Raw genomic sequence first — 25,291 nt, 5'->3', positions numbered from 1 at the left:
TTCTCAGGGCACATTCCTGGTGCTCTGAGGCGTGACGATGTCATGGTGTGGTGGAGGAGCCCATGGCCAGGACTGGGGGGGGCTTGCACGTGGGTCGTGCTGTTGCCCCCTCCGCAAAGAGCCACTGCTGGGTAAGGACACGGCAGGGCTGGGGCTAGGCCCCGTTGCCATGGAAACATCCCGGGCGGCCATCTTGGGCCTGCACGCCCGGCCCTTAGGGGCGCCGAACTTCCGGTCTGGCCTCACCTGGGCCTTGCCCTGCCTTCCGCCAGGTAGGCCCGTGCTGGCTACGCCCTAAACACAGCGAGCGGCTGCCGGGATGCGGGGCTGGGCGGCCGGCGGCCTCCTCCTCCGGCTGGGGCTCCTGCTTCTGTACGGTGAGCGCGGGCCGGGGCCGGGGCCGGGGCCCTCCGCTTCCGGCTGGGGGTGTGGGCGGGGGGCCTGGGGTGGGTCTGTGGGCGGGGGATTGGAGGAGCGGGGCTGGGGCCCGGGTGGGGGCCCAGGGGAACTGGGGGTGTGTCTGGTGGTCCCGGTTGGAGGTGAAAAGGCCAGACAGGGGGGCAGGGGCTGGACTGGTGGGACAGAGGAAGAAGGGGGTTTGGCTGAGGGATGCAGGAATTTGGGAGGGGTGTGTCGGGGGGATTAATTGAAAAAGGATTACGCGTGGGGTTGGCAGCATGTTTAGGGGCAGCCTGATGGAGGGTATGTCTGTGGTTTGTACGTTTAGGGGAGCTGTTTTAGGGGGTTATGTTTTGGTGGAGGGTGTGACTAGACCCCTCCCCCCAGTGTTTTAGGGGCAGAGGGGGTTTGGGGGCAGTTAAAGAGAAGAGGGAGATGTTTGGGGTGGGGAGCGTATGTAGTTTCAGATGGGGTGTCCCAGAAGTGATTAACAGTGACCCAGCTGCACCCCGGCAAGCTTTTCTGAGTCACCCGACCACACCAGTTCCCAGTTTGGATCCATCAGCAGTAGGTGGGGGCGAATGAGGGCCTTGCAGTAGGAGCAGCCATAGCATTTGAAATGGTGCATAAGTGCCGTTAAAATTTCCAGGCTTTGTCTAGGGAGCAGAGCCTCCCCTGATGTCTGTGTTTGGGCCCTGGCTCTAGACACTCCATCATTTAGAGGTACTTGTAGCAATAGAAATGGGTATGGGGTCGGGGAGCACTAGAATGGGAGTCAGGCCATCTGGGTTCAGTCCTTGGCTCTGTCAATGACTTGTTTGAGCAAATCACTTCACCTGTCTGGGCCTCAGTTTCCTCATCTGTAAACTGGGCAGAGTGATTCCCACTCACCTTTGTAAAGCTCTTAGAGATGTATGCGTGAAAAGTGCTATATGGTCTAAGTGTTAATTTTTAGTGTTTTCTGATGACTTGTTACTTCACACAACAAACAGTTAACCTGTGGAACTCATCGCTGGGAATGTTGTGAAGGCCAAAAGTATACAGGGTTCAAAAAAGAACTAGATAAATTCATGGAGGATAGGTCCATCGATGGCTATTAGCCTGGATGGTCAGGGATGCAACCCCATTCTCTGAGTGTCCCTAGCCTCTGAATGCCAGAAGCTGGGAGTGGACGATGGGATGGATTACTTGATGATTGCCTGTTCTGTTCATTCCCTCTGAAGTACCTGGCATTGGCCACTGTCAGAAGACAGGATACTGGGCTGCATGGACCATCGATCTAAGCCAGTATGGCCATTCTTATCATCTTACTATGTTTTTATGATGATGAAACAAATCCCTTTTTGAAGTCCTTTGATAAACTAACTTGCCAGTGGTTTCTCCCCATCATACTTTCTGAGACCCTGGCTACAATTCTTGACAGTTGTGACTTTTTCCCACCTCCCTTTGCTTCCTTAGCTCTACAGTGCAGGCAGTTGGACTAAGACTTGCTTACATTTATGGAAAAAATAATTTGTTTTCAAGTCTCTATATTTTGTATTTATTACTGCACAACACTTACGTAATGCCATAAACATACATAGTGCTTTACAAACTTAAAAAGAAGCGTGTTTTCAGCACCAAAGAGCTTACAAAGTAAAGACCACCGGCATGAGCAAATGCAGAACAGAACTTCAGGAGAGGGATTGTATGTTGATTTATTAATGAGAAGAAGGGCCCTGAAGTTGGCACTTTGCACCTTCTCTCTGGTCCAGTTGTGTTTGATTACCTACTCTTTGACTAGTTTATCCCCATAACTGGGTACATGGAGGGCTTTGGCAGTGACCTCCAAACAAATACCCTGTTTGTTGGCTGAGCATGAAACAGTGCTGAATTCCTGCCACCATTAGAGGAATTCCCTGCATTTCTCGGGATTGGGTGGGTGCCAGGGGATGGGATAGAGGTATGTGTAGTTTCAGACAGCCATCAGTTCTTCACTGCAGTGACTTTGCTATCTCACTTGTGTCCTTTACAAAAATTCCCATCTAATCTTTCTCTTTGGGCTTGTTTCATCAGGTGTCGGCAATGCTCTTTCGTTGGAAATTAAAGTGGATCCTGAAGTACAAGCTTTTGTTGATGAACAGGTGACCCTGAAATGCTCATTCAGATCCTTCTCTCCCATAACTCAGAAGCTAACTGTAGACTGGACTTACCAGCCCCTCACAGGTGGTCATATGGAGACAGTAAGTGCTTGCAGATTAGTGTCCCAAAGAATCTTTTTTGCAGCTGCGCAGAACTCTGTGGGAAGGTTGAAGATCCCACGGCATTTTGTGTAAAAAGTCAGTGTTCGTCTCAGTGTGCTTCTCCACTGCTGTGTGGTGGGTTCTTTGGCTGTCATCCTCCACTCCAGAGGTGGTTGCATTTCAGTGCTGCTGTATATACATAGGTTGAATTTCTTTAAAATCCTTTGGGCTGAACGGTACCATGTAAATGCAAAGTATTATAACCTTAAGAGATGACTGTCCCATTGCAAACTAGGCATCCATATAAATACAGTGGGGATCACGTGGTCTGGAAAGTCTCCCGTGCAGAACATACCATGGCAGCTTTGCCATGTGGCAGAATGCAGGTATAACTTATCTTGGAGTGGCAGCGGTGTGTGGGCAGAGCCACTCTGCAGGTACTGATGATGACAGGTGGTCCTAAAGGATTTATGGGCTCTTACCAGTTATTGTTGTCAGCGGTATGAAATCCAGTCACAGGTGCATAGATGTAAAATCCATTCATAAATGTCTCATTCTCTGTGTAAATCATCAGTGATTTCCTCTGCTCAGCTGAGGTTAAGCTCTTGGGAATGGTATGTTGCAGCTGGAAGGATGTGGTGGTGTCTGGGTAAAGTAGTCTCTGGTTAGTCCCCTGTTGCCAGCCAGCAGGAGTGAACTGAAGGGAAGTTAGCACTATTTTTTGTGAACTAAAATCAGATCTGCAGAGTTGCAGCATTCAGTCATGCCATGCCTGTGACAGGGTTCCAGTGCTTTACAAGGAGCTGGGGAGGGAGCACTACAATTCCGGACTGGCACAGCCAGATGACCAAGGAACTGATTGCATGCGGTGTAGTTGTAGCCGTGACCTGAAGAAGAGCTTTGTGTGGCTCGAAGGCTTGTCTCTCTCACCAACGACAGTTGACTGAGTAAAAGATTACCTCACCCCCCTTGTTGCTTTAAGTAACTCATTATCTTGAAAAGCTGTCTGTCTAAGGTATTACCATAGTGTCTCAGAATCTTAATGTATTTATCCCCACAACACCCCCTGGGAGGTAGTGATGTGTTGTTATCCCTACTTGACAGATGGGAAACTGAGGCAGAGAATAACTAAGTGACTTGCCCATGGTCACATAGAAAATGTTTGGTAGATCAGGGAATTGACCCTGAGTCTCCTAAATCGCAGGATAGCACCCTAACCTCCAGAGCAGTGGTTCTCAACCTATTTACTACTGTGGGCTGCATATGCAGCTTTCTGTGTGTTATGTGGGCCACATCCACACAAAATGTATATTACTTGTATGGCCCTGAGGAGGTCACATCGGCCACAGCTGTGTGCTGATTGGGCTGTAAGTGGGCCACAGGTTGAGAACCACTGCACCAGAGCATCCTCTTCCATCTTAGATCCTCCATGGCCAAAAAGATGATAGTGACTCTGATGCGAGCCCTGGAGACTGGTAGGCAAGGAGGGAGATCCTCGGGGCTGTATCATGGATATGGAAGACCCTGACATGCATTTCCACCCTCTTCTCCCTTGATAAAAATGTAAAAAAGATCTGAAAAGCTGGTGCAATGGTGCCCAGCGTTGTGGGTTTGTGAGCCCCTGGTGTATCTGAGGTGGGATGCCTGTGAAAGGGTTGTTCTTTTTGACCCTGTACTCTCCGAAAGGAGTTTTTTTCTCTCTCCTTTTTGGAGAATGACTTGTTGGAACAATGATTGTCTTCCCTCTTCAGATTTTTCATTATCAGTCTGTTGCATACCCAGCTGTAGTGGGAACATTCAGAGACAGGATTTTATGGGTTGGGAACATTGCCAAGGGTGATGCCTCCATTGCTATCCGAAATCTGACGATGAATGACAATGGGACGTTCACCTGCGCCGTGAAGAATCCCCCGGATGTGCACCACAACATCCCCCAGACCAAGCTGACGGTCACACACAGAGGTAAGTCTGTAGCATGGCAATATTCTCCCTATTTATTTCTCATGAGTGCATTCCTGTTTTGCCAGAAATCTTTGGAGTCTAAGCACCAGATCTGGTGTCTAGCTTCCCTGGAACTACAGGTTTAAATGCCACCAGGGCATCAGCTCAGCCCCTCTCCTTTCCGGATAGATAATTTGAGATCCATGCAGTTTGGTGTGTGTTCTTTTGGTGAAAACTTAAGGTTGTGTCTGTCCTGTATGGAGACAGAAGATGCCAGCAGCATTTTCCTAAGAGTAGGCATCTACCTCGGTGTCTGTCTTGGGAGTTCAGATCATTCCAAACTTCACTGGGGGTCAGCGCATGTACAGTGGAACAGGAGGTGGTAGTGGAGGTGATGGGTGTCCCTCAGCAGAGGCTGAGTACACAAGATTGGCAGTCCAGGATTCCCACCTAAGAGGGCACAGAATTAATCAGGTAGCATTGCTGGGAGCTGATGTCTTAACAATGACTTGACATTTCGCAAACATTAATGAATAGCTGCCTTAGGCAAATGCCTCATCTACCCTGTATGGGAGAGCTGTCCCTGGGCTTGCAGATTGGGTGTGTCCATCAGTTTGATGTGACTCTCCTCTCACTTGGCTTTGAATGTGCTGCTCTCAGGCTATGTCTACGCTACGCAGCTTTTAGTGACACAGCTGTGTTGCTACAGCTGTACTGCTAAAAATCGTGCTGTGTAGCCGCTGTTTGTTGGCTCTCCTGCCGAGAAAAAACTTCTAACCCCAATGAGCGGGGTTAGCTTTGTTGGCAGGAGAGTGCTCCTGCCGACAAAGCGCTGTTCACACTTTTGTCTTTCATGGGTGTGTTGTTTTTTTAACACCTCTGAAAGACAAGTTTTGTGTTCAGTTGCCAGTGTAGACATAGCTTAAGTTGTGCTCCTTCACTGCAGCCAGATAGATTTAATCTTTGTCCTCCCCTCCATGGGGGGAGTCTAGTTCTGAATTTGAGTTCACTGACAGGACTTTGTCACAAGTTCCTTTAACCCCAGCAAGCCCTGTGCTTTTTATAAAAAAAGGCCAGGATGCTGTGTGGGATTAATATTTGCCATAGAGATGAAACAAAGGCATATTTTACTGCTATTCCCTCTCTCCTGCAGGCTTTTCTTTCCAGCTAACTTCAGCAGTGTTGCTATCCATCTTAGTGTTCCTCCCCTCTGCCATTGTGGTCATTCTGCTGCTGGTGAGGATGGGAAGGAAATTTGGAGTCCTAAAGCATAGAAAAAAATCTGGCTATAAGAAATCATCCATTGAAGTCTCTGATGAGTAAGTTTTACATTGAACCTAATCCCCATTTCCCCTCTGGCCTGGGGTTGTGGGTGGGTTTTTTCTGTCGTCCTACATCTCATAACCCACAACATCTGGGGTTCTGCCAGTGAGACTTCGTTGTCCATGGGCACAAGTCAGCTGGTAGTCAGAGTCTCTGAAAACACCTTGTGGAAATGTAACTGAGTGAAATGTGTGCTGTGCATCCTCTTTGTGGGGCAGCTGAGCTAAACTGTTGTTGAGATGTAGAACCTTTCACCTTCATCACCAGACTTAATCCAGTCCAGATCAGTAAGCTGTGTGGAGGGTCTCAGTCCAAATGTCTGTATCACAAAAACCCACTACTGTAATGCTAACTGGCTCCCTTGTAAATGCACCACTTTGTTCTTCTGGGGTGTCAAGTCAGAATTAAATTCACAATCTTTTTAACTATAATATTTTGGTTAATGGCAGCTGAAACTTTCCAGCCAAACAGCAGTTTCTGTGGTTAATAGTGTGATTGCATGGCAAACCTAAATCGAATGGCCAAACCTTTGAAATAAGGAGCCTAACATTCTGGCCTTCTGCTTTGCTAGTTAAAATATAATTACAGAGCAGGCATTTCTGATGAATTAGTCAAAAGGACTGGGAAAGTGACCTATGTGTTAAAAAACAATCTGTCTCGGGGCTGTATTGGGGTGTGAGCAGAAGACACATTGACCTAACACTGTGCTCTTTCTGCAGGCCTGAGCGCACTGAGCAGGGCACCTGCCTGGGGAGGATGGGGACATGGTGTTTGCAGTGTGTGGTAAGTGCAAGTAAACGTTCTTGTAATTGTTAGTATCATTGTTAGCCCTCATAAGAGTGAGGGCTGAGAGCAGTAGCTAGAGCCAGGGATAGTGCCCAAGAGCTTGGCTTGAGCTCCTCACACAGCTCAGCTGATGCCTCTCAGTGCTTTCCATGTCTGGTCTTTTTTGGGTAGAAAGTGCTGCATTACTGGGTGCGTGTGATTAGCTTGAGACCCACCAAATTCATTTCACGTGAGATTTAATCCAGATCAAACCGCAAGTTTCCAGTGGTGAAAACCCAGTGCTTTAACCTCTTAACTCACTCTGCTGCCCTTTTCCTGCAGAGACCGTGGTGAGTCTCTTTACTCCATAGGTGGAGTAGGGCTATTAGGCTGTGACTACTGGGTAAGCAGTGCGGAGATGGAGAGGCTGGAGGCAGAAACGCATACATGCATTTTACTTTCTTCCAAAGGTGGTAGCATGCAGACTTGGGTTAGCTTGGGTCTTTTTGAGTAGAAATCTTCATACTCAAGCTGTTCTGGTCACAACAGAACCCTGTTTAAACTGTCTGATTTCTGTGCTTTTATTGCTGTTCACCCGCTATCACCCCGTCACCAACCTCTTCTAGCACCTGCTTTGGTGTCAAACTTATTGTACTGGAACTTCTAAACTCTCCTTCCACTCTCTGCACTTGCCTTTTTGGAAAGCATATCCAAGCTTTCCGTGCTGCATTGAACAACCCCAGCCAAAGGCATGTTATATCCCAGTACACGCTCCCTGATGTGCATGATTAGAGGGAGCATTCTCATCGTGTCCTTCCCTACAGGGCCGGGGAATAAGCCTACAACCCTCACTGCCATGTCTCTGTCTCATGTAGTCGCCTAATCTGCTCCATTTACCATAGGTCAGACGAGGGGCACATGGGGATAAAGCAGAAAGTTTTTGGTTTTGAAAAAAGCTGGTGTTGATGTGGGAGATGGAGGCTATTGCAGAGGATGGGTGAAGCAGTAGAGACGGTTCCCTTGCACACAGTGGTGAGATTGTGTTTAGGGACAGGACTGACACAGGTGGTATTTGCTGGAGGCAGCAGAAAAAGGAATGAAGACAGATGGAATCAATGAGAGAGGCTTGATCAAATGTGTGGAGTTTTAAAACAAGGAGGGATTAATCTGATAGTTTCCTCTGACCTCTCGGTAAAGTTTAGTTTAGTTTTGATTTAATCCTGAAAAATTTCATGTTGAATGTTTCATCAGTCATTTGAGACGTTGGTCTTAGCTGACAATAGAATATTTAGCACTCTAGGAGTCTCCTTGTCTCAGTGATGCTGATGTAGCAGCACGGGGTGCTGCTGTGACGTGTTTTTCTGTTAATCTTTAATACAGTATAAAAATATTTTCAATGGTAAAATCAGTTGCACACAGCAAAACCAAGGAACCTGCTTGCACTTGGATCACGAAAGGGGTGGGAAAACAGTGGAGGTGTTTTCTGATAAGGCAGGTACGATTGCGCATCCTGTTGTGTCAGAGCAGTGACCTGAGGTCAGCATGAAGCGAGAAAGCACCAGATTATCACGGTCACTAACATAAAGTGTTGGGGATCTGAAGGCATGGGGTTGCTAGGAGCAGAGGCAGACTTTAGTAGTAGGATTTAGACACATTAACAGTGCTGTGCGACTGCCACAAGCCTGTTTGCACACACTCTGAGTGCATGTGCTTTTCTTTTAAAGCATCAGGCTGGGGGCTCTCAAGTCTTGGGTGGAGATTTTGCAGGAAGGAAATGGCTGCTTGAGCTGTTCTGGATCAGCTCTCCGTAGGGAGTGGTGATGCTTTCAAAGGAAGCTAGTATTTGGGGGTTGGTGTGGCAGTGCCTTGTGCTTGAGGTTTGGCTGTTGCTCCTCTTAAACCTGCTCCACGTGAATTTCTTGCAGTGCCAGTTTAACTGGGCTCCTCAGTGACGTGCCAGAAGGATTTGACTGCAGACTTGTATAGAGACACTAGGCCTAAGGTTTTTGCAGGAATGCTGGCTTTTTCAAAAATGAACAGCTTCTGGGAAACACTTAATCTCTTGTCTGAACTGGCCCAACTCATGTCTGTGCTGAACTTCTGAATTGTTTCATGTCTTCGTGCCTAATCTTGCGCTCTCAATACTTTCTGTCCAGGACACGGATGAGGAGGAACCATACTGATGGAAGGCCAAAGCTGCAGATGAAGGGAGAATGTGCAGTATTGAAAATCCCCATCCAGAAGGCCACTAGGACTCTTGGATACCCAGTGACTCTTGGCACGTTGGGAGAAGAATTCTGAGATGGGAGAATCCAACTTTTATTCAGCCATAGGAATGATGATTTTAAAATCTTGTTATTTATTGAAAAAAGTAAATCTTTTGTAGTCAAAACCCACTTGGCAATATCTTAAGGCAGAGGCAGATAAACCTAAAATATAGCTTTCAATTTAAAGAAACTACAGTGCTTCCAATTAAACAAGCTCATTCTCTCCTAACAATCTGACTCAGCACATTCTCTGGTGTAGAGTTTGTGTCTGTCGGATTGTTCCCTATATCACATGACTGTCTGTCTTCCAGTTTCCTTAAGTTGAAATTGCCTAAAGCACAGGCTACTTAGGAGTGAGAGGTAGCGACTTAAGCAGGTGGTCTTGAGATACATCTAGCGAAAGTGTCTTGTGTTACACTGGTGCATCCTTGCTGAAGTGTTACACCAGCATGACTGAAGGCCGGATTTGGCCCATTGGGCAAAGGACATATCTGAGTGTGGGCTGAAAGGAGCTTGCTGCTTTTTCATTGCTTCCTGGTGTCATCTGCCTTATAATGATGGGGTAACCATCTTATGCCTCCCATCCTTTCAGCTAAGGTTTTAAAAAGTTGTCAGCTGCATTGTAATGAAACGCTGGTATTCTTTGCTTTGAATCTTCATTACCCAGCAATCTGCAGCACCAGGTAACTTCATTCTAAGCACAGAATTATTTGTAAAAAATGAAGTGTGACTAATTTGCAGCTATTTTCCCTCTAATAATGGCAAATGGTGGCTAGGGTGCCCCCAGCTCCTTCCGTCTGGGCCATTATCTCAGGGCAATGTCTAAGGGAAGAACCCTTTGGGCTCTATTGTAAAAACCACCATACTCCTCCCCTTTTCATAGGCTCAGACGATGAGAAAGCAGCTGAACAAACTTCTGCTGAGTGGGCTTCAAAATGGCAAAAGTGACCATTAATAATGCTGTGACCAATAAAATAAACGTGACCATTAATAATGGTGCAGTGGCTGACTCTGCTGTGCTGAGCAGGGCAGTCAGCATTTGCATGAACTGAACATTGATGGACGTTGTTAGCTGTCACATTTCATTTTCTCTTCTACAAGTGCTGTGGTGCTGAGAGTGGGGGAGAATGGTGCAGAGAGCTTCCCTGGTCCATAAAGTGAATTGCCTTCATATGTAGCTGCCTTCATCATAGACAGGCTGGGAGGTGTCTAGTGAGCCGTGTGAAATTCATGGGTGGACAGACGAAATGGAGAAAATTCTCCTGACTTTTCTTCCACCCCCAGCTCCAGCAATAAGTATTGTGAGGACAGAGGTGCTATGCTCAGAGTATTGTCTCCTGTTTTAGTGCTGATCTGTCTCTGTAGTGAGTCCTGCAAGACAAGGAGCAGTGGGGATAACATATGAGGCTCTGTATTCTTATGTTTCTAGGACAAGCTAAGCAATACTTACCACTTATTGCCATCTCAGGAAGTCCATTTTATAGCTTCCATCCATTGAGGGATGCATGGGATTCCCAGTACAGCTCCCAGACTGACCAACAGAGGCAGAAGTCTTCCTGTGTGCTTCCCCTCTGCAGGGACTGCACCGGGGAACACAACTCTGATGTTGCCTGTGGAATTCTTGGGTTTCTGTGCAAGTCTGGGAGTGTTACCATTGAATTAGATGGGTTGTATCTTGGGGTTGTATCTTGTCCTAGCCCTTTCTTTGCTGTTCAACTGGGAAGTGCCTTGCCTCATTCTGGCAGGCCTCCTGTGCCTCTGATTGCCTGTAAGCCTAAGCACTTGGTGCCTGCATTTACACAACAGCAGGCAGGTTTAAAGATCCCAGTCTCTCCTTAAATGAGAGTATTGTAAAGAGCCGTGTCCCACTTGCTATGACCTGTTGGGCTGTGGCCTGGCAGAGTTGCCATAATCCTCTGCAGCTCAAAACTTGCTGTAACTCCAGGAGTGAGTTTGAACTTTTACATGTGCAAGTGTTGAATGGAGAATTATGAAGCTACCAGAAGGCTGGGCACGTAACTGCTGCCCCATGGTGTGCAAGGGGTGGAGAATCTTCTTTCACCAACCCTGCCCAATAAGAAGTAGAGAGGACAGGGGAAGCAGTGACCTTCATCTCCGCTATCTCACTTGCTTTCTCTATGTGGCATTAGCTGGATGATCACTTTTGCTGTAGATGCACTGCTGTGTCATGGCCAATAAATCATTTTGTTTTATTCTAGGCCACGTTTTTCTTTATTTGGCTAGAAATAGGCCGACACATGGCTGAGTTTGAAGAGGCGCTTGTGAAGCTATCCGGCCTGACTGATCGCTGTGAGCTTAAGAAAGAGTCATGGTGATGATGGGAAATACGCTTAGGAGCAGATTTAAATAGAAGAGAGAGCACATACTCCAATCCCTAGCCACAAACTCTGGCCTGGGTGTCTCATTGTCAGTGTGGTGCTATGTATCCCATCAATGGGGTGTAAGCTGTCATGCCATATGAATCTGACTGTCTAGTCCAGAGGCTGTCTCTCTAAGCAGCATAGCAACATGGTATTCAGGGCCGGTAGCTGCCTTGACCACAACGCACAATAAGAATTTTCCCCTTCCACAGCTAAAGCGTTTTTATAAGTTTGAACTTACTGGTGATGCAGTGACTGTCCAAACCAAAAGTCACTGGCAGGCTAGAGGGAGCTGGTTTTATGATCTGGGCAGTAGCTAACTGCTCAGTGCTTTGCAGAAATAACCTCACGTTTCTACAGAACTTTTCTGTCCAAGGGAGGCCAAAGCATTTACAAACAATGGCCAGATCCTGCGCTCAATTACGCTGGTACAAAGCGATACTAACTTCCTGAAGTTCGTGGCTTTGCTCTGAATTTAGAATGTGTGTGAGAGCAAAATTTGGCTCTTGCTTTGTCAGCTATATGGAAATCCAGCTCTGGATGGATCACACCAGCAGTGGAACAGCACCTGTGTAAGAAAAGAAGTGAAGCAGGATATATGCTTGTGACGCATGGCCAGAAAGGGTTAAACATCCCACAAAATAAATAACCCTCAAAAGACATGTGGGGAGATAATGTTTGTGTTTTTGTGTATTTACATATGTAAGAGTAGGGTGAAGATGTAATCAACAGTCCCTGTCTAGGCTGTATTCTGATGGTTCAGAGGTCAAAAGAACATCCTATTATTTAAATAAATTGTAAACACAGGATATCTCTGTATTCATCTCTCTTTGAAATGTATAGAAAATAATCCATGAATGGTGGAGGAACAAGCAAATGGTCTTATGTTAATTCTACAGCTAAGTACTGGTGATGGACTTCCTTCAAACTCATGCTTATTACCTTTTGAACTCCAACTTGTCAAAAGACATGAAATTGTATAAAAGATCTTTGGGTCCTGATTCTGTCATCTCAGATCTGCTTAGGCTTCATCAGGGGAAGTTTGAGTCACAAGACTGAGGTCCCAGTTATGCTGGTGTGCCCTGAATATGATATTTGGACATTGGACTATAACCTGTGAACTATTTCTGAAAGAACTCTTTGCAACTACAAAGCTCACCATCTCTGCTATGAATCTGAACCTCAATGAATTGAACTAATGTCTGTATGCATATTGAACTTTTAACCAGACCCTCTTGTTTTTTAATAAAGTTTAGTTTAATTAATAAGAATAGGCTGTAGCATGTATTTGGGTAAGATCTGGACTATTCATTAACCTGGGAGGTAATGTGTCTGATCCTTTGGGATTGGTAGAACCCTTTTTTAATATGAGGAAATAAGATTTACAGAAATGGTCATCATATTTGATGTGGGTACCTGGATGGAGGCCTGAGGGAACTGTGTTGTTTGAACTTCTGAGTAACCAGTAAGGTAATAAGCTGTTTTGTGCTGGCGTGGTGAATCTAAGTATCGGAATATCCACCAGCTTTATGGGAATTGTCTGCCCCATTCTTTGCAGGTCACCCTAATTGAGTGACCATCGTTGGCTCCCCCACTAGGACCCCGATCGCAATGCTGTTGAAATTGGGAGTTAGGGTGGAATAGGTAATTGTCAACAGAGCAGATAACCATGTATGCCAAGTATCCTGCCTTTCCATTCAGAATCTAAACAGTAAAGCTAGTGGCATGACATCAAACACACGACTTCCTAAAGTTAGCATTTCAATAGCAGCTTCTTGACACAAAGACACAAGCTGGGCTATTCTACCCATGCAGCAACCGTATGCATTGGGGTTCTAAGCCTCGTCCCTCCTTGAGCTGGTTATTTTATAACTTACTTTGTCCCAGGAGCTCAGGCTAAGAGTAAGGGGAGGCCAGGGAGCTGAATTTTGAGAATCTGTGGCCCCATTTAGGAGGACATGTTGTATAGTAGATTTGATTGGAGCTGTCTGCTGTGATTAAAAGTTTGGGGTTCAGGCACATTCTAAGTCTGTGGATAGCCGCTTTTCCCCTGGTAATGTGAGTGCTGTGTGTATCTACAAGCATCTGTCTACAACCCTCTTCCCCTTTGATCACCAAAACCCTTTCTGCATTCTGACTAGCAGCACCTTCCCCTTTTAACTTAAAAGCGACCATCTCCCTGCAAATGGGACAAATAAGAGATCTGAAACTGAGCTACGTTGTAAATCCCGCACGTGCAACCTCAAGCATCTGATTCACTTAGGCCATCGTAGAGGCTCTGGTAGGTCTCTGAATTAGTCAGTGGAGAACACTTCGCGTGAGAAGCTGGAGGTCTGCTACAAACTCTCTGGTGAGTATCTGAATAATTTTTATTCATTTTCTTTCTGAGAGCAGAGCTCGGGAATGTTTAAATGCTCTGAGCTCAGCTACCTAGCAGCTGAAAGCTCCCAATGCTCAATAGCAGGAGAACAGAAGGGCACTGTTGGTTCCAAATCCATTGTGTTAAGGTTCTCTTGAGGGACAGTTATCACATGGAAGGATTGTGATATCTTAGTGTCATAATGTACTTGACAGAACCCCAATGAGCTAACTCCATTGTCAGCTGCAACACACAGAGTACCTGCTGCCAGATTTGCTGTGCAGAAATACTTAAACTGAGTCAGTGATGGGATTCTGAGTAATAAGGTAATAAATAGATGGAGGATTTGGTGATGCTAAGAGTCAGATTCTCCAATGATTAATGGTTAGGGGCCTGTTAAGTGCTGAGATGTTTTGAAACTCTGGCCATAAGCGTCACGATAGGAGCAGCTGGATAGTGAGCACTTCTGGAATCTTGTCCCCTATTTAAGTGCCTCACTGGAGATGCTGTTATGACAACCTAGCCCCACATGAAAATTAGGAGGAGTGTGACCAACCTGCACTGGGAATGCTGCAGCCAGGGATTTTGGAGCTGTGTGCACGGAGCTTTGCTTTGTTTATTGTACTTACGAACAACACATGCTTCAAGCAAGCCCTGAGTGCAGGATAGACCTCTCAGGGCAGAACTGTAATGGGCAGATTCTAAATACTTAATTCTTTTTACAAACATTTCTTTACTGATAGGCACAAGCAAGGAGAATTACAGAGGTCCTTGATACTGCTAGCTGGACTTTGATTCTACAAACACACAGAGGGCAATGGAAGGTAGGGTCCATTTTATACCATTGTATTTAGCCAACCACTTGGAAAGTCTTAATTTCTCAATCTCAAAAGCAGTTCTGCATCCATGGCAGCTGGTGATGGCTCTGGATTCCATTCCAGGAGCTGCAGGGGCTTTACCAATTTCCAAGGGGCTGTGCAACTACAATTGAATGAGGAAAAGAAATCTGCAGCGATGTCTGTCTGAGAAGAGGTGAAATCCTTTGTAGTGAGGATCCCCAGATTTGGTGTAGAATTTTCCTTTCCCGATTGGTTTTGTACTATCCCAGCATTTTATCATTTCAGACCATTCCAGAGCACATGCATAGAGCCAGCGCCCTCTGTCTTACATCCCCAGGTGTGTGCCATTCATTTTCACTGGTTACTGTTGTTTGGGTGTTCAGCTTAAAGGAGACTCTGCCTCGTGGAGTCTGCCATCTAAATACCCCAGACTTGTCACTCATGGCTTCCTACTGCGCCAGTGCTGAAGGCAATGATCTTTGTTCTCTGAGAACGATCGGAATGCGACTTTACTTTAAACCAACTACATGAGGCAGGTTTACTCTAGCTCCTTTTCGTTAGCATCCCTGATTCTTGGGGATTGATAAACCCCATCTCAAAATTGGATTGAAATTTGTTTTAGGGGCACTGGCTTGTCCAGGGCTGCAGGAATGAGAGACAGACAGAAGGGGAGAAGATTTGCAAAATAAAAAACAGGCTGATTTAGTGGTGGTGCTTTTTAGAGAGACAAAATTCTCATACGAGAGACTGTGCATGTGTTGTGTGTGTATAGTTTGCTACTCTTGGTACTGCCAGCTTTGGATTCAACCGTGACACTCGTGTGTGTTTCCCAAGAACTTCTTGTTCTGAAAGAGTTGATCATCAGATGCTGAGCAAAAGCACAGCTCTGAGTGTGCCTGCATTCATTCGGTTTTTCTCTTCGCTTGGAACACAAAGTGTCACACTGAATGCTTCTTCCACTGATTTGTTCCTGTAAACACAGAGCTAATTCTGTCTGGTGCAGAAATGCTGCTGGAACAAGCTTTCAGTGGTTATTACCATTTTTTATTCATTTAGTAAAAAATGGGACATTTCAGGTGTCCCAAAAGAAGTTCTCCTTATAGAGGTTTCCACCGTTTGAAATCCAGCACTTTGTTGCTAGTGACTAAAGGTGTTACTGTGTGATCCGACCTCATTGAGAGGGGCTCAGACTTTTCCAGAGCACTCTAACAGGGAGATTGTCTGAAGATTAATGCATCTGGATTGTTAGTATCAGCATAAACACTTCCTATCACCTGCCGTAGCATCTGTGAACAAACCCAACCTAACCACCTCCCATTTCTGCAGAAACTTTAGGCCTCAAGCCAAGCTGAAAATTCATTACATAAAAGGAAATTTTAAAACCAGACCATAAGCTCTCGTCAACTTCCCCTTCACGTAGCTCAGAGTTGTCTCAAACCAGAAACATATCTGACAGTTGCCTCATGGTTTTCAAAGAGTGTTGTAATGGCGGGACTTGGTGGATTCATTAAACTAAATCCCTGAGACTCTGAGGATGAGTGAAGGGGGAGTATAGGTCAAATCCATCTCAGTGAAAGCAAAGGAAGTGTCAGTCCAGCAACCCCGTCCATCTCTGAATCACCTGCTTGTTGGCAATAGAATGGGATGTGGTTGCGATACAATCACTGGACAGAGCGATGGAGGGAACTGCTCCCTGAAGGTTGGAGCTCTGCTCTTTGGGGTTGACTCCAACCTTGCCTGTTACCTGAAGGGAGTTTGTACCAACTCAATAGCACGGTCTCCCTCTGTCATCACTCAAACTGCCAGAAAGTCCCCTGCCACCTGGCCCCTGTTTTGCCATGGTTTGGGTGTGCGTCTTGTTAAAGCAATGGAGGGAGCTTGGGCCAAGGCTGTGACTTAGGTGCTGTGCATCCCCTGGAGACAGCAGGGGCCCATGCAGCCTGTGTTAACTTGTCTCTCCCCTTTTTAGAGTGAAATGAGAATGGTACCTGCCCTCACTCTCGTGCGGATACTGCTGTCATTGGGTAAGCAGAGATCCTGCTTTTGCCCCCCTTGCCTTCACCCCTGGAAACACTGCCTGCTTTCCCCACCCTTGCCTTTGCTTAGAGATCCACCATAACTCCCGCACAAGACATTACTGAAGTGTTCACTCATGACAGTGAATTTCAGAGCCCAGGCCATCCACTGTGAGGGAGCTCATGGGGCTGGGAGCCTGGAACTCTTTCTTCTAGGCCTGCTGCTGAGTCAGTGTGGCCTGGCCCTGGGGCGAGTCACGTACCTCTGCTGTGCCTCAGGTCTCCAGCAGGGAAGCTAATAAGCTGCTTGCGTGGTGCTTTGAAGGCATACAGGGGCATGAGCTGAGCATCCTCATTAACGCTCATGATTTCTCTGATCTCTGAACGCTGGGCACTCCACCCTTCTAGCATGGCTCCCATGCACCGGCCTCCGCCTGCAGCAGTACTGTTGACCTGGGATCTGCACTTGCTCAGCCAGGCCCCAGCAATAAAGCAGGGTGGGAAGGAAGAGAAGGGAGGAAAGCAAGTTTCAGCTGCAGGGAAGTGTCTCCGAGCTATTGATTTTTGGAGCTGCAGAGGCATCTGGGTGCCTTGAGCTCCTTCTTTGCCCAGTGTTCTTCACTGAAACTCCCCAGCCAGCCCCAGAGGAGGCCTGTTTGCGAAACAGCAGCTATAAGAGCAGCACTTTGCATTTATTATTTACAGAGCACCAGCTGTGCACCTGGTGCTTCGCAAGGGCTCTGCCCTGACGCAGCTCCCCCCAGAACTCGGGAACAGGGCTAACGCATCAGGAAAGGCAGGAGTCTGTGCTGCATGATCAGATCGGCTTTGATTTAACGCCTTCAGCTGAAGATCCCCAGTATTTAAGGAGCATGAATGGGAGAATCAGCCCCCTGCCTTCTGGGATCTGTTAATGCTCATTTTGACCCTGCCCGTAATTTCCCTGTGGTTTCCCTCCCCTGGGAATTTCCTGTTGCTTCCCACCTTACCCCTGCCCTCTGCGTGGCTCACCCAGCCACCTCCCTCTGTCATCACTCAAACTGCACAGTCTCTGGGACACTGAGAGTTTGGCTGCTGCTGATTCTGGGGCCTTTTCTGCCCCCTAGTGTCCTTTCCTTGCCCCCATTCTCTAGCCCCTGCCCTGCAGAGCTTGCGCTTTGTGCCAGCGAAGGCTAGGACAGTTTGACGCGGCTCTGTTTGTTTCCTCTGCCAGGGCTCTCCAGCAGCCTCCTGAGCAATAGCTGTGTCACTGCATGTGCAAACAAGCCGAGGACACAGCCAGCTGGGTTTGAGAGCTTCAGGGCCATGGGTGGGGAAGCAAAGAGGGAAGGGCTGAGAGAACTGACATTCACACACTAAATGCAGCCCGTGCACCAGTGCTATGCCAGGCTGAGGGTGCTGGAATCACCCTCGCCACAAGGATGCAAGGCCAGTCCCGTGGTCAGAGAACTAGTTTAAGACTTGGGGACCTGGGTTCAAATCCCTGCTCTGCCACAGACTTCCTGGGTGACCTTGGGCCAGTCACTTAGTCTCTGTGTCAGTTTCCCATCTGCACAATGGAGATTATAACCCTGCCCTGCCTCCCAGGGGTGCTGGGAGGGCATCTACATTAGACTGTGAGTGCTCCGATACTCTGGTGATAGGCAGTGGTACACGAGAACAGTTCATGAGGAGCCACAGCCCTCTGCTTCAAAAGAGCAACATGGCTGGGGCTTGTGCGTGGAGCGCTCTCCCACTTCCTGTTCCGTGCAGACGTGCCTCTGCCGACAGGAAGTGAGGCCGGGATTCCCCTGCGGGGAGAACCGGCACCGTGGGGCTGCAATGCCCGGCTTAGCCGGAATGTCTGGACTGGCAGCACTAAGGCTGCCGCTGTGGAGAAGAGCAAAGCGGCCTAGTCCTGTCACAGCTTGCGCCAGCCCAGTGTGAATCCTGGGGTGCAATTTTTGACAACCCCTCCACCCCTAAGACTTGGTAAAAGGGATCTTCCCAGGACATAGTGCCAGGGCAGCAGTGCTGGGGGCTCGCTGCAATGACCCTGTCCTGAGGAATGGCTGGGCCAGAAGCATTTAGTTTGTGTCTTGGCTGCACCACGGGCCTCTGCCCTGGAGGGTATGAGGCGTGAATAGGAAGCATGGCCCTAGGGGAGGCCGTGCCCATAAGTGGGGGCAATAGCAGACCTAGCACTTCATCCTCAGCTCTGCCCACCTCCCAGAGGCCAGGTTAGCAGCAGCCCATCACGGCATCACCCTGGCTTCAGACTGCGGAGGGACAAGGCCTCAGCCTGGGCGTAACAAGCTGAGACATGTGCAAAGCAGTGGGCCTGCACGGGGCGTTGCTTCCAGTCCTTTCAAATGCCCCTCACCTCCACCGACCCAGTCAGAGGGCTCCCTCTCCGGTGCTGCTGGAGGGCAGAGAAGGAAAGACCATTCTGCTGGCTCTGGTGTCACGGTCAGGAGGCTCTAGGACTCTACCAGCAGCCTGGGGATACTTGGCCCCAGGGCTGTTTCCGGCAGTCGAACAGCTGCATGGACCCTCCCTCTGGCGGGAAGGAGCTGCCCTGGCTCCCCATGTCTGGTGATGTTTTGTGAAGGAGCTGGTTCAGGGGATGCAGCATTTTGTGCAGTCAGAGAGGGGGGGAGGACTCTGCCTGTGTGAAGGGAGCAGGGTCTGCCAGGCTGGGTGCGGGGAGGGTCTTGGTCTCTTTGGGTTGGAAGGGATGTTTCGAGGGTGAGCAGGCACCTGGCAGGCCCAGGCTGATCTAGGTAGCACTGCTGTTCTCTGCACCATGCTGCATTCTGCAGTTCTGGGCTCATCTCTCTTCCTTCCTTGGTGCCTGCAGGGAGTGGGGGGGTGTTGGCTGGCCTGGTCATCACTTGCCCCAAGCTGGAGGCTGGCTTAGGGGACTCTGTCCTGCTGGAATGTTTCTTCCAAAGCCTGGTGCCAGGGGACTGGAACGTGACCAAAGTGGACTGGATACATGTGCCAGAAAACAATACTCAGGCGGTGAGTCCAATTGCCAGGAAGGGCCCAGGGTAGCACCACAGGTCCAGGCAGAACGGGACGCCTGGTCACAGAGCATAGCAGGGCCCCGGGGGGGCGGGCAGAGATATTGTTCAGCACCCCCAGCTCAGAGAGAGCAGCAATTTCTAAGGGGGATGGAAATCCAACTCCGCCTGGGGGGAGAGGCTGTTCCTAGCCGACAGCTGTTCTGAGGTCACCGGGTGAGGCGATTTGGAGGCACCTCATCCCAGCTCCTAGGTGCTCAAGTCACAGAATCCACCATATCAACTCGGACTGACTGACCCTTGTTGGGCCTTTCAACAGAGAGCCAGTGGGGCGTAGGCTGCAATACCGCTTGCCTCGGAAGAGCGGCCTGCCAGGGCAGGAAGAGGCGTGTCGTGGGGGTGCCGGGAGGAGCAGCAGCTGGGGGGATATTCAGAGGAACTAAGTTCACACTTGGGAGTATATTGGCATCCACTCACGTGACGAGCCGTATCCCCTTGCAGGAGGAGATGGTCTTCTTCTACTACAGTAACCACAGCATTCCCGTGGGACGCTTCCAGCACCGAGTGCAGTGGTGGGGGGATGTGGCCCGCAAGGACGGCTCTGTGAGGATGCAGGACGTGCAGGCGGACGACAGCGGGACGTACACCTGCGAGATCCGGGTGTTTGGGCGGAGCAGCGTCTTCAAAAACTACACCGTGCTGCACGTGGCCTCTGCCCGACGGAGATGTACGCGCCCTCCATTGCTCGCTTATGCCTCCCCTTGGCTACTGGTCAATTTCACAGCAGCCTCATCGGCTCACCCTTTCGCTGAGGGCAGTCTCCCCTTCCCCTGAGCCAAGTGCCTCCCTTCAGGATGGGGCTGTGTTGGCTTAAGGGCCCCCGGGTCACGCTGTCTGCAGCCCTATGCAGTCACAGGGATGTGCAAGCAGGAGTGTGGTGCTGGCTCACCAGGGCAGGTTTGCCACCAAGTGTGAGAACTGGGGCAGAAATCCCCAGGTTTGTGCAGCCCCCAGGCTCCGTGCTGTGCTCCCTGGAGACGGATCTCTGCCCCAGTCCTGTGGGAACCAACCAATCTGTTACCAAGGGGAGGAGACAGCCACGTCTCCTGGATGCCTTTGGGGGTGATGTGCCCCTCCCCAGGTTTTGGGCATCCACCAGCATGGGCTGGGCAGAGACTGACTCCTGATGGCTAGTGTGCTGGAGCAGAGACATTGCTAACCCTGCTGCCTGTCTCTCTCACCCCCAAGGGTCCGGATTTGCAGTGGCCCAGGACTCCAAGAGCACCAGTAGCAGTGGCTGGGGGGCTATCCTGGGTTACATCTGTGCAACCACCTTCCTGGCCCTCTTGTTGGGATATGGGCTGAAGAAGTTTCTCCAGAGGCAGAGGTAACAGGCCCTGGCTCCCACGGCTGCAGGGTGGGTGTGGCATCATCCTGCCTGGTGGTTACCTCCTGCCACAGGCCAGCACGGGAGAGGGGGACGCTGGTGGGATGCAAGTGAATTTCAGCACCTGGGGAATCCCGGCCTGTGACAGCTGGAGGTGACCGCACACACTATCCTCCTCTGCCCCCTGGTGGCTCAATTGTGTCTGCCCTGCCCTGCCCTCTCCTCTCTCGTCAGTGCAGGGGCTGCTCCTTGGGTTCCACATGTGCTCCTTTCCCTGTCCCTGCTGAACCCGCCTGTTCTGGGAGCTCTCCTCCTCGCAGGGAGGGTAGGGGATGTCCTCTTCTTGACATGCCTGATCCCCCACTGCCCTGGTTCGACAGACAGATCTCTTGTCTGGTAGGGAGGGGAGGCAGAGTGCTGGGGTCCCAAAATATCCTGGCCCATGTGCCCCTGCACTGGATGGGGAGGAGCTGCATCCCTGGCTGTAGCAATTGCATATGGGGCTGGAGCCCTCCTGTGCACAGCAGGTTGCAGCGAGGCCAAGGCGTATGGGGTAGGTGCAAGGCCAGTCACTAAGAGTGAGGGTCCCTCCACACCTGAGCATGGGCAGAGAGGCCCAGACTCACTGGTATGGAATGGCTGAGCAGCGGACTTGGCCTTTCCTTGCTCCTTTCCATCGCCAGGGGTTCCTGACCAACAGGAAGGCCAGAGTGTCGGGGAGAAATGCAGACAGAGCCAGGCACTAGTTCTGGAATTAACCCACTGAAGTGTGGAGGGGATGGGTGGAGATGACGGCTCCTGTGGGAGTCAGCTTCATGCAATTGACGTTCCTTCCAGACGTACAGAGAACGGGCCCCTGTCGAGGAGTCGGGATGGCGGCAGTTGGGATGAAGCAGAGGTGAGAACTCAGTCTCTGCTTACCAAGCTGAGTGGGGCTAATGTTGCCAGACCCTGTAACAGGGAAACACCAGAATCCAGGGGATAGTTCCTGGAATAAAAGGAGGATTTGGGACAGCCGAGCTGCTATCCAGCCTGCCCCAGGCACTGAATGCGTGTGTTCACACATGCCTACGGCCAGTAAGGAAAGCCTGGCATTTGTTTTGCTGTATCATTGGCCATTAGTGTAGGAGGTGATTGGAATTAACCCCAGATAATTCCATCCTGCCGTGACTCCTAATTAGGAGATAGAAAAGGAGTACTTGTGGCACCTTAGAGACTAACCAATTTATTTGAGCATAAGCTTTCGTGAGATAATGTCTGTGGAGCAGAGTGAGCTAACGGGCTCCTGCTGCTACCTAAATGCCCAGGCAGAGACAAGATCTTTATGTTCAAAGCAGGAGGTGTGGGGCCTGTGACAATGTTCTGTCCCAGCCACTTTGTTGCTGTTGCAGCCCAGGACTGGTGTAGGATTTATCGTCATATCAGAGGGATGTGGGACAAGAGGTGCTATGTTCTAGAACAGACAGATGGTGTGCAATATAACTAATCGAAGGGCAGTGCAGGAAGTGTAAGCTAGTGGTTAGGCTGGGGCAATGGGAACCAGGGCTCTTGGATTCTAGTTCCACGTTAGCCACCTTGGCAAGTCACTTCACTTCTGTGCCTCAGTTTCCCTGTCTTCAAAATGGGAATCATGATCCTGCCTTAACATGCATGGGGCTTCATTAATGAATGTCTGCAAAGTGCTTTGATGTCCTCAGATAACAAGCACAAGAGAAGGGTAAAGTGTTGTTGTGGCCTTAAAGGTACAGAGGCCCTGAACACTCACAGTGAATAGACTTCAGTGGGAAGTGGGGGCTTCGCATTCCCAGGATTTGTGGGGATCTGTTGTCCCATTAGGAATAAACAGGCCCTTTACTTTGTCTAACACTGTATCTATTTGTTCAGCTTTCATCAGAGGATGCAAGGGTCTTTTTCACACAAGGTACTATGATGGCAGGGAGTTTAGTATGAGTCCCCGCCAGCACAAGAGTCGCCTCTGCAGTGACACTAGCTAGGATAAGCTGATCAATGCGCTCAATCCTCATGCTTCAGGGCACGAGCTCCTCACCAGGGTCAGGAAGGTGTCTCCCCACACAGGAGAGGACTGCCCCATTGGATGTGTTAAGGGGGCTTTACACACCTCCCTCTGCAGCATCTGGTGTTGGTGACTGCCACCAGTTAGTGGGCGTCAGACTGCCCAGGCTGGGGACTCTGCTGGCCAGCATGCTCTTTACTTACTGTAATGCAGATTACCCTGATGGTTGCTTCGATACAGCTGTGTTGGTAAGTGACACCCCCCCCCCCCTCGCCCAGCATGCCTGAGTGGGTCGGGAGGGGAGCAGGCCAAGGAGTTTGGAGCAGAGCTGGGCCCTCCGGTGAGCTATTCAGCATTTGTCTATCATCCTGCCCACCAGATGCTGGGAACTCTCAAAACAGAGGCTGCCTGGTCCTGCTCTGGAGAGTCACCAGCTGAAATGAGCCTCTGGAAATACCCTCTGGAACGGGCATGTCACAGGCCACGCAGGGCCTGAGTCTCTTTCTGATCTTCCTGGCAGGAAGGCATTTACTCCCTCATATCCTGTGCGGAGACGCTCAAGGCTGGGCAGGAGGCAGAGCTGTGGAGCAGAAAGGACATGACCTACATGACCATGGTGAGCTCTGTCAGGAGGTCCAAGCAGCTGGGGCAGGAGAGGAGACCAGGGCCCCCCCCAAAACACAGGGCCTGCCATGCACTGGCATGACCCCACTGATATCAACTGAGGGCACAGGGTGGGCAGTTTGCCTCCAGGCGAGCTGTGGGGTTCTAGCCCATTTATTTGGCGGTGATGTGGAATTGGGGATGTAATACCAAGGGTGGCTTCTGGATGCAAACTCTATAGAACTGTGTAAGGCAGGATCTGTTCTCTCTGCAGGGCAAAGCAAATGGGGACCTGACTGACGTAGTTGGGTTGATCCAACTTTTTAGTATAGCTCAGGCCTAACACAGCCCCCTGGCTCTGACAGCGCTGATGGCTTTGCACTTTGTCCCCTGCAGCACCCCTCTGCCGCTTTCCCTGGGGCGGACACTGCACTGCTGGAGAACAACGTGTACATCCAGCTGCAGAGGAAGAAGATCCCAGTGGAATGGCTGGATGAGGGGAGACTGGGCAATGAAGGAGCCCAAGAAAGCAAGAAAACCTCTGAAAAGTCCAACTGTCCAGCAGAGGAATTCCCTTGCCCCCTGGACTGGGGGAAAGCACCTCTGAGCCCAGCCTGGCACGACAGCCAGGGACATTGACCTCTCCCAGGGACAAACTCTACCCACTCCGTCAGCATGCCGCAGGGCTGGTTTGTCCGTACAGGGTATGGGCCGTATCACTCTAGCTGTCCAGGTTATAATCTATTTGTGCTGTGACAGCACCTGCCAGCCCCAGCCAGGATCGGGCCCCATTGTGCCCAGTGCTGTGTAGACTTGCTGCTCCTTGAGGATGTTTTCGAAAGGGTGACTTCATGCTCTGATGGGGCTGCTGCTGTTTTTGCGACTGCGCCGTGAGCCCAGCACGGCCTGGCCTGCACACAGGGCAGTGGGAGGGCACTTCTTGCTACCTGGGGCAGGCCAGGAGTGGGGCACAGGAGGGCGATGAAGATAAATGGACTTTGCTCTGGTTTCACCCTCATTTTGCGGGCGGGACAGTGCCCTGTGGCAGAGCTTCCACTCTCCAGCTGGGATATTGGTCAATGCCGTCAAAACTCAGCGAGAGAGAACTCCAGGGAGAGTCCCACCTCCAGACGAGGAGGAGGAGGTGATCGGGTGTTGGGTGCCCTGCAGCTGCCTGAGCTGGCCTGCTTCCTGGGCACCTAGCGGGCTCTGGGCTGCCAGCCTGGCACCTTCCACCAGAGCCACATGGGAAACAAGCAAACCGACGTCCGGGGGAAATAGTTCAGTTGAACTGTAGCAAACCCAGTGCTCTGTATGTGTAAATAGATGTGCACCACCACCCCCTACACGTGTTTGTGTCTCCACTTCTACACTTGCAATAACTAGGAATATTCTTCACTCTGTTCTACCTGGACAAAATCTGCATGTGAGGTTCCAGGTTGCTGGCAAACAATGGGACTGGTTCAGCCCCTTATTTCTGAGTGGGTCAGCTCCGCTCCCTGCCCTGTCCTGGTCTCTTTCCTTGCGCGGGGTTAGAACCCTGCCCCCAGAGCACTGCCAGAGGCCTCTGGCTCAGCCTCTGCTGGGGCCAGCTCTCCCTCCAGGCTCCTCCGATAGATGTTTGACGCCTCCACGTGCAGTGACCTGAGATGGGCTCGCTGCATTCCTGGAGAGAAAGGGGGACCACTCGCTGCGCTTAGCCTGGGCGCTGGCACGTGGGCCAATGCAGCAAAAGTTGCTGTATGCTGCAGTCGTTTGTTTCACATTGCCA

The 25,291-nt window shown here is 49.9% G+C and overlaps 2 protein-coding genes across 4 annotated transcripts; both read left to right on the top strand.

Annotated features, from left to right (window-relative positions):
• The first annotated feature begins 154 nt into the window (after nucleotides 1-154).
• Nucleotides 155-12,525, top strand: MPZL3 (myelin protein zero like 3). 3 transcript variants are annotated; one of them, XM_074936549.1, is made up of 6 exons: nucleotides 155-272; nucleotides 2,455-2,621; nucleotides 4,373-4,583; nucleotides 5,716-5,881; nucleotides 6,605-6,668; nucleotides 8,807-12,525. In XM_074936549.1, exons 1-6 carry the CDS (start codon nucleotides 170-172, stop codon nucleotides 8,831-8,833), a joined length of 738 nt encoding a protein of 245 aa, XP_074792650.1. In that variant the 5' UTR covers nucleotides 155-169; the 3' UTR covers nucleotides 8,834-12,525. The 3 variants fall into 3 exon arrangements, with proteins under 3 accessions (XP_074792650.1, XP_074792649.1, XP_074792648.1); XM_074936548.1 differs by having other exon boundaries at nucleotides 194-377; nucleotides 2,455-2,522; XM_074936547.1 differs by having other exon boundaries at nucleotides 195-377.
• On the top strand, nucleotides 11,176-24,159 carry JAML (junction adhesion molecule like). Its single transcript, XM_074936539.1, has 7 exons — nucleotides 11,176-11,227; nucleotides 19,351-19,514; nucleotides 20,018-20,243; nucleotides 20,765-20,903; nucleotides 21,741-21,801; nucleotides 23,438-23,533; nucleotides 23,917-24,159. Exons 1-7 carry the CDS (start codon nucleotides 11,176-11,178, stop codon nucleotides 24,157-24,159), a joined length of 981 nt encoding a protein of 326 aa, XP_074792640.1.
• The last annotated feature ends 1,132 nt before the right edge of the window (nucleotides 24,160-25,291 follow it).

This window comes from Natator depressus, chromosome 22 (genome assembly GCF_965152275.1).
Source record: "Natator depressus isolate rNatDep1 chromosome 22, rNatDep2.hap1, whole genome shotgun sequence".
Lineage (NCBI taxonomy): Eukaryota > Metazoa > Chordata > Testudines > Cheloniidae > Natator > Natator depressus.
Note: the sequence above shows the minus strand (reverse complement) of the source record. Positions and strands in the feature narration are given on the sequence as shown.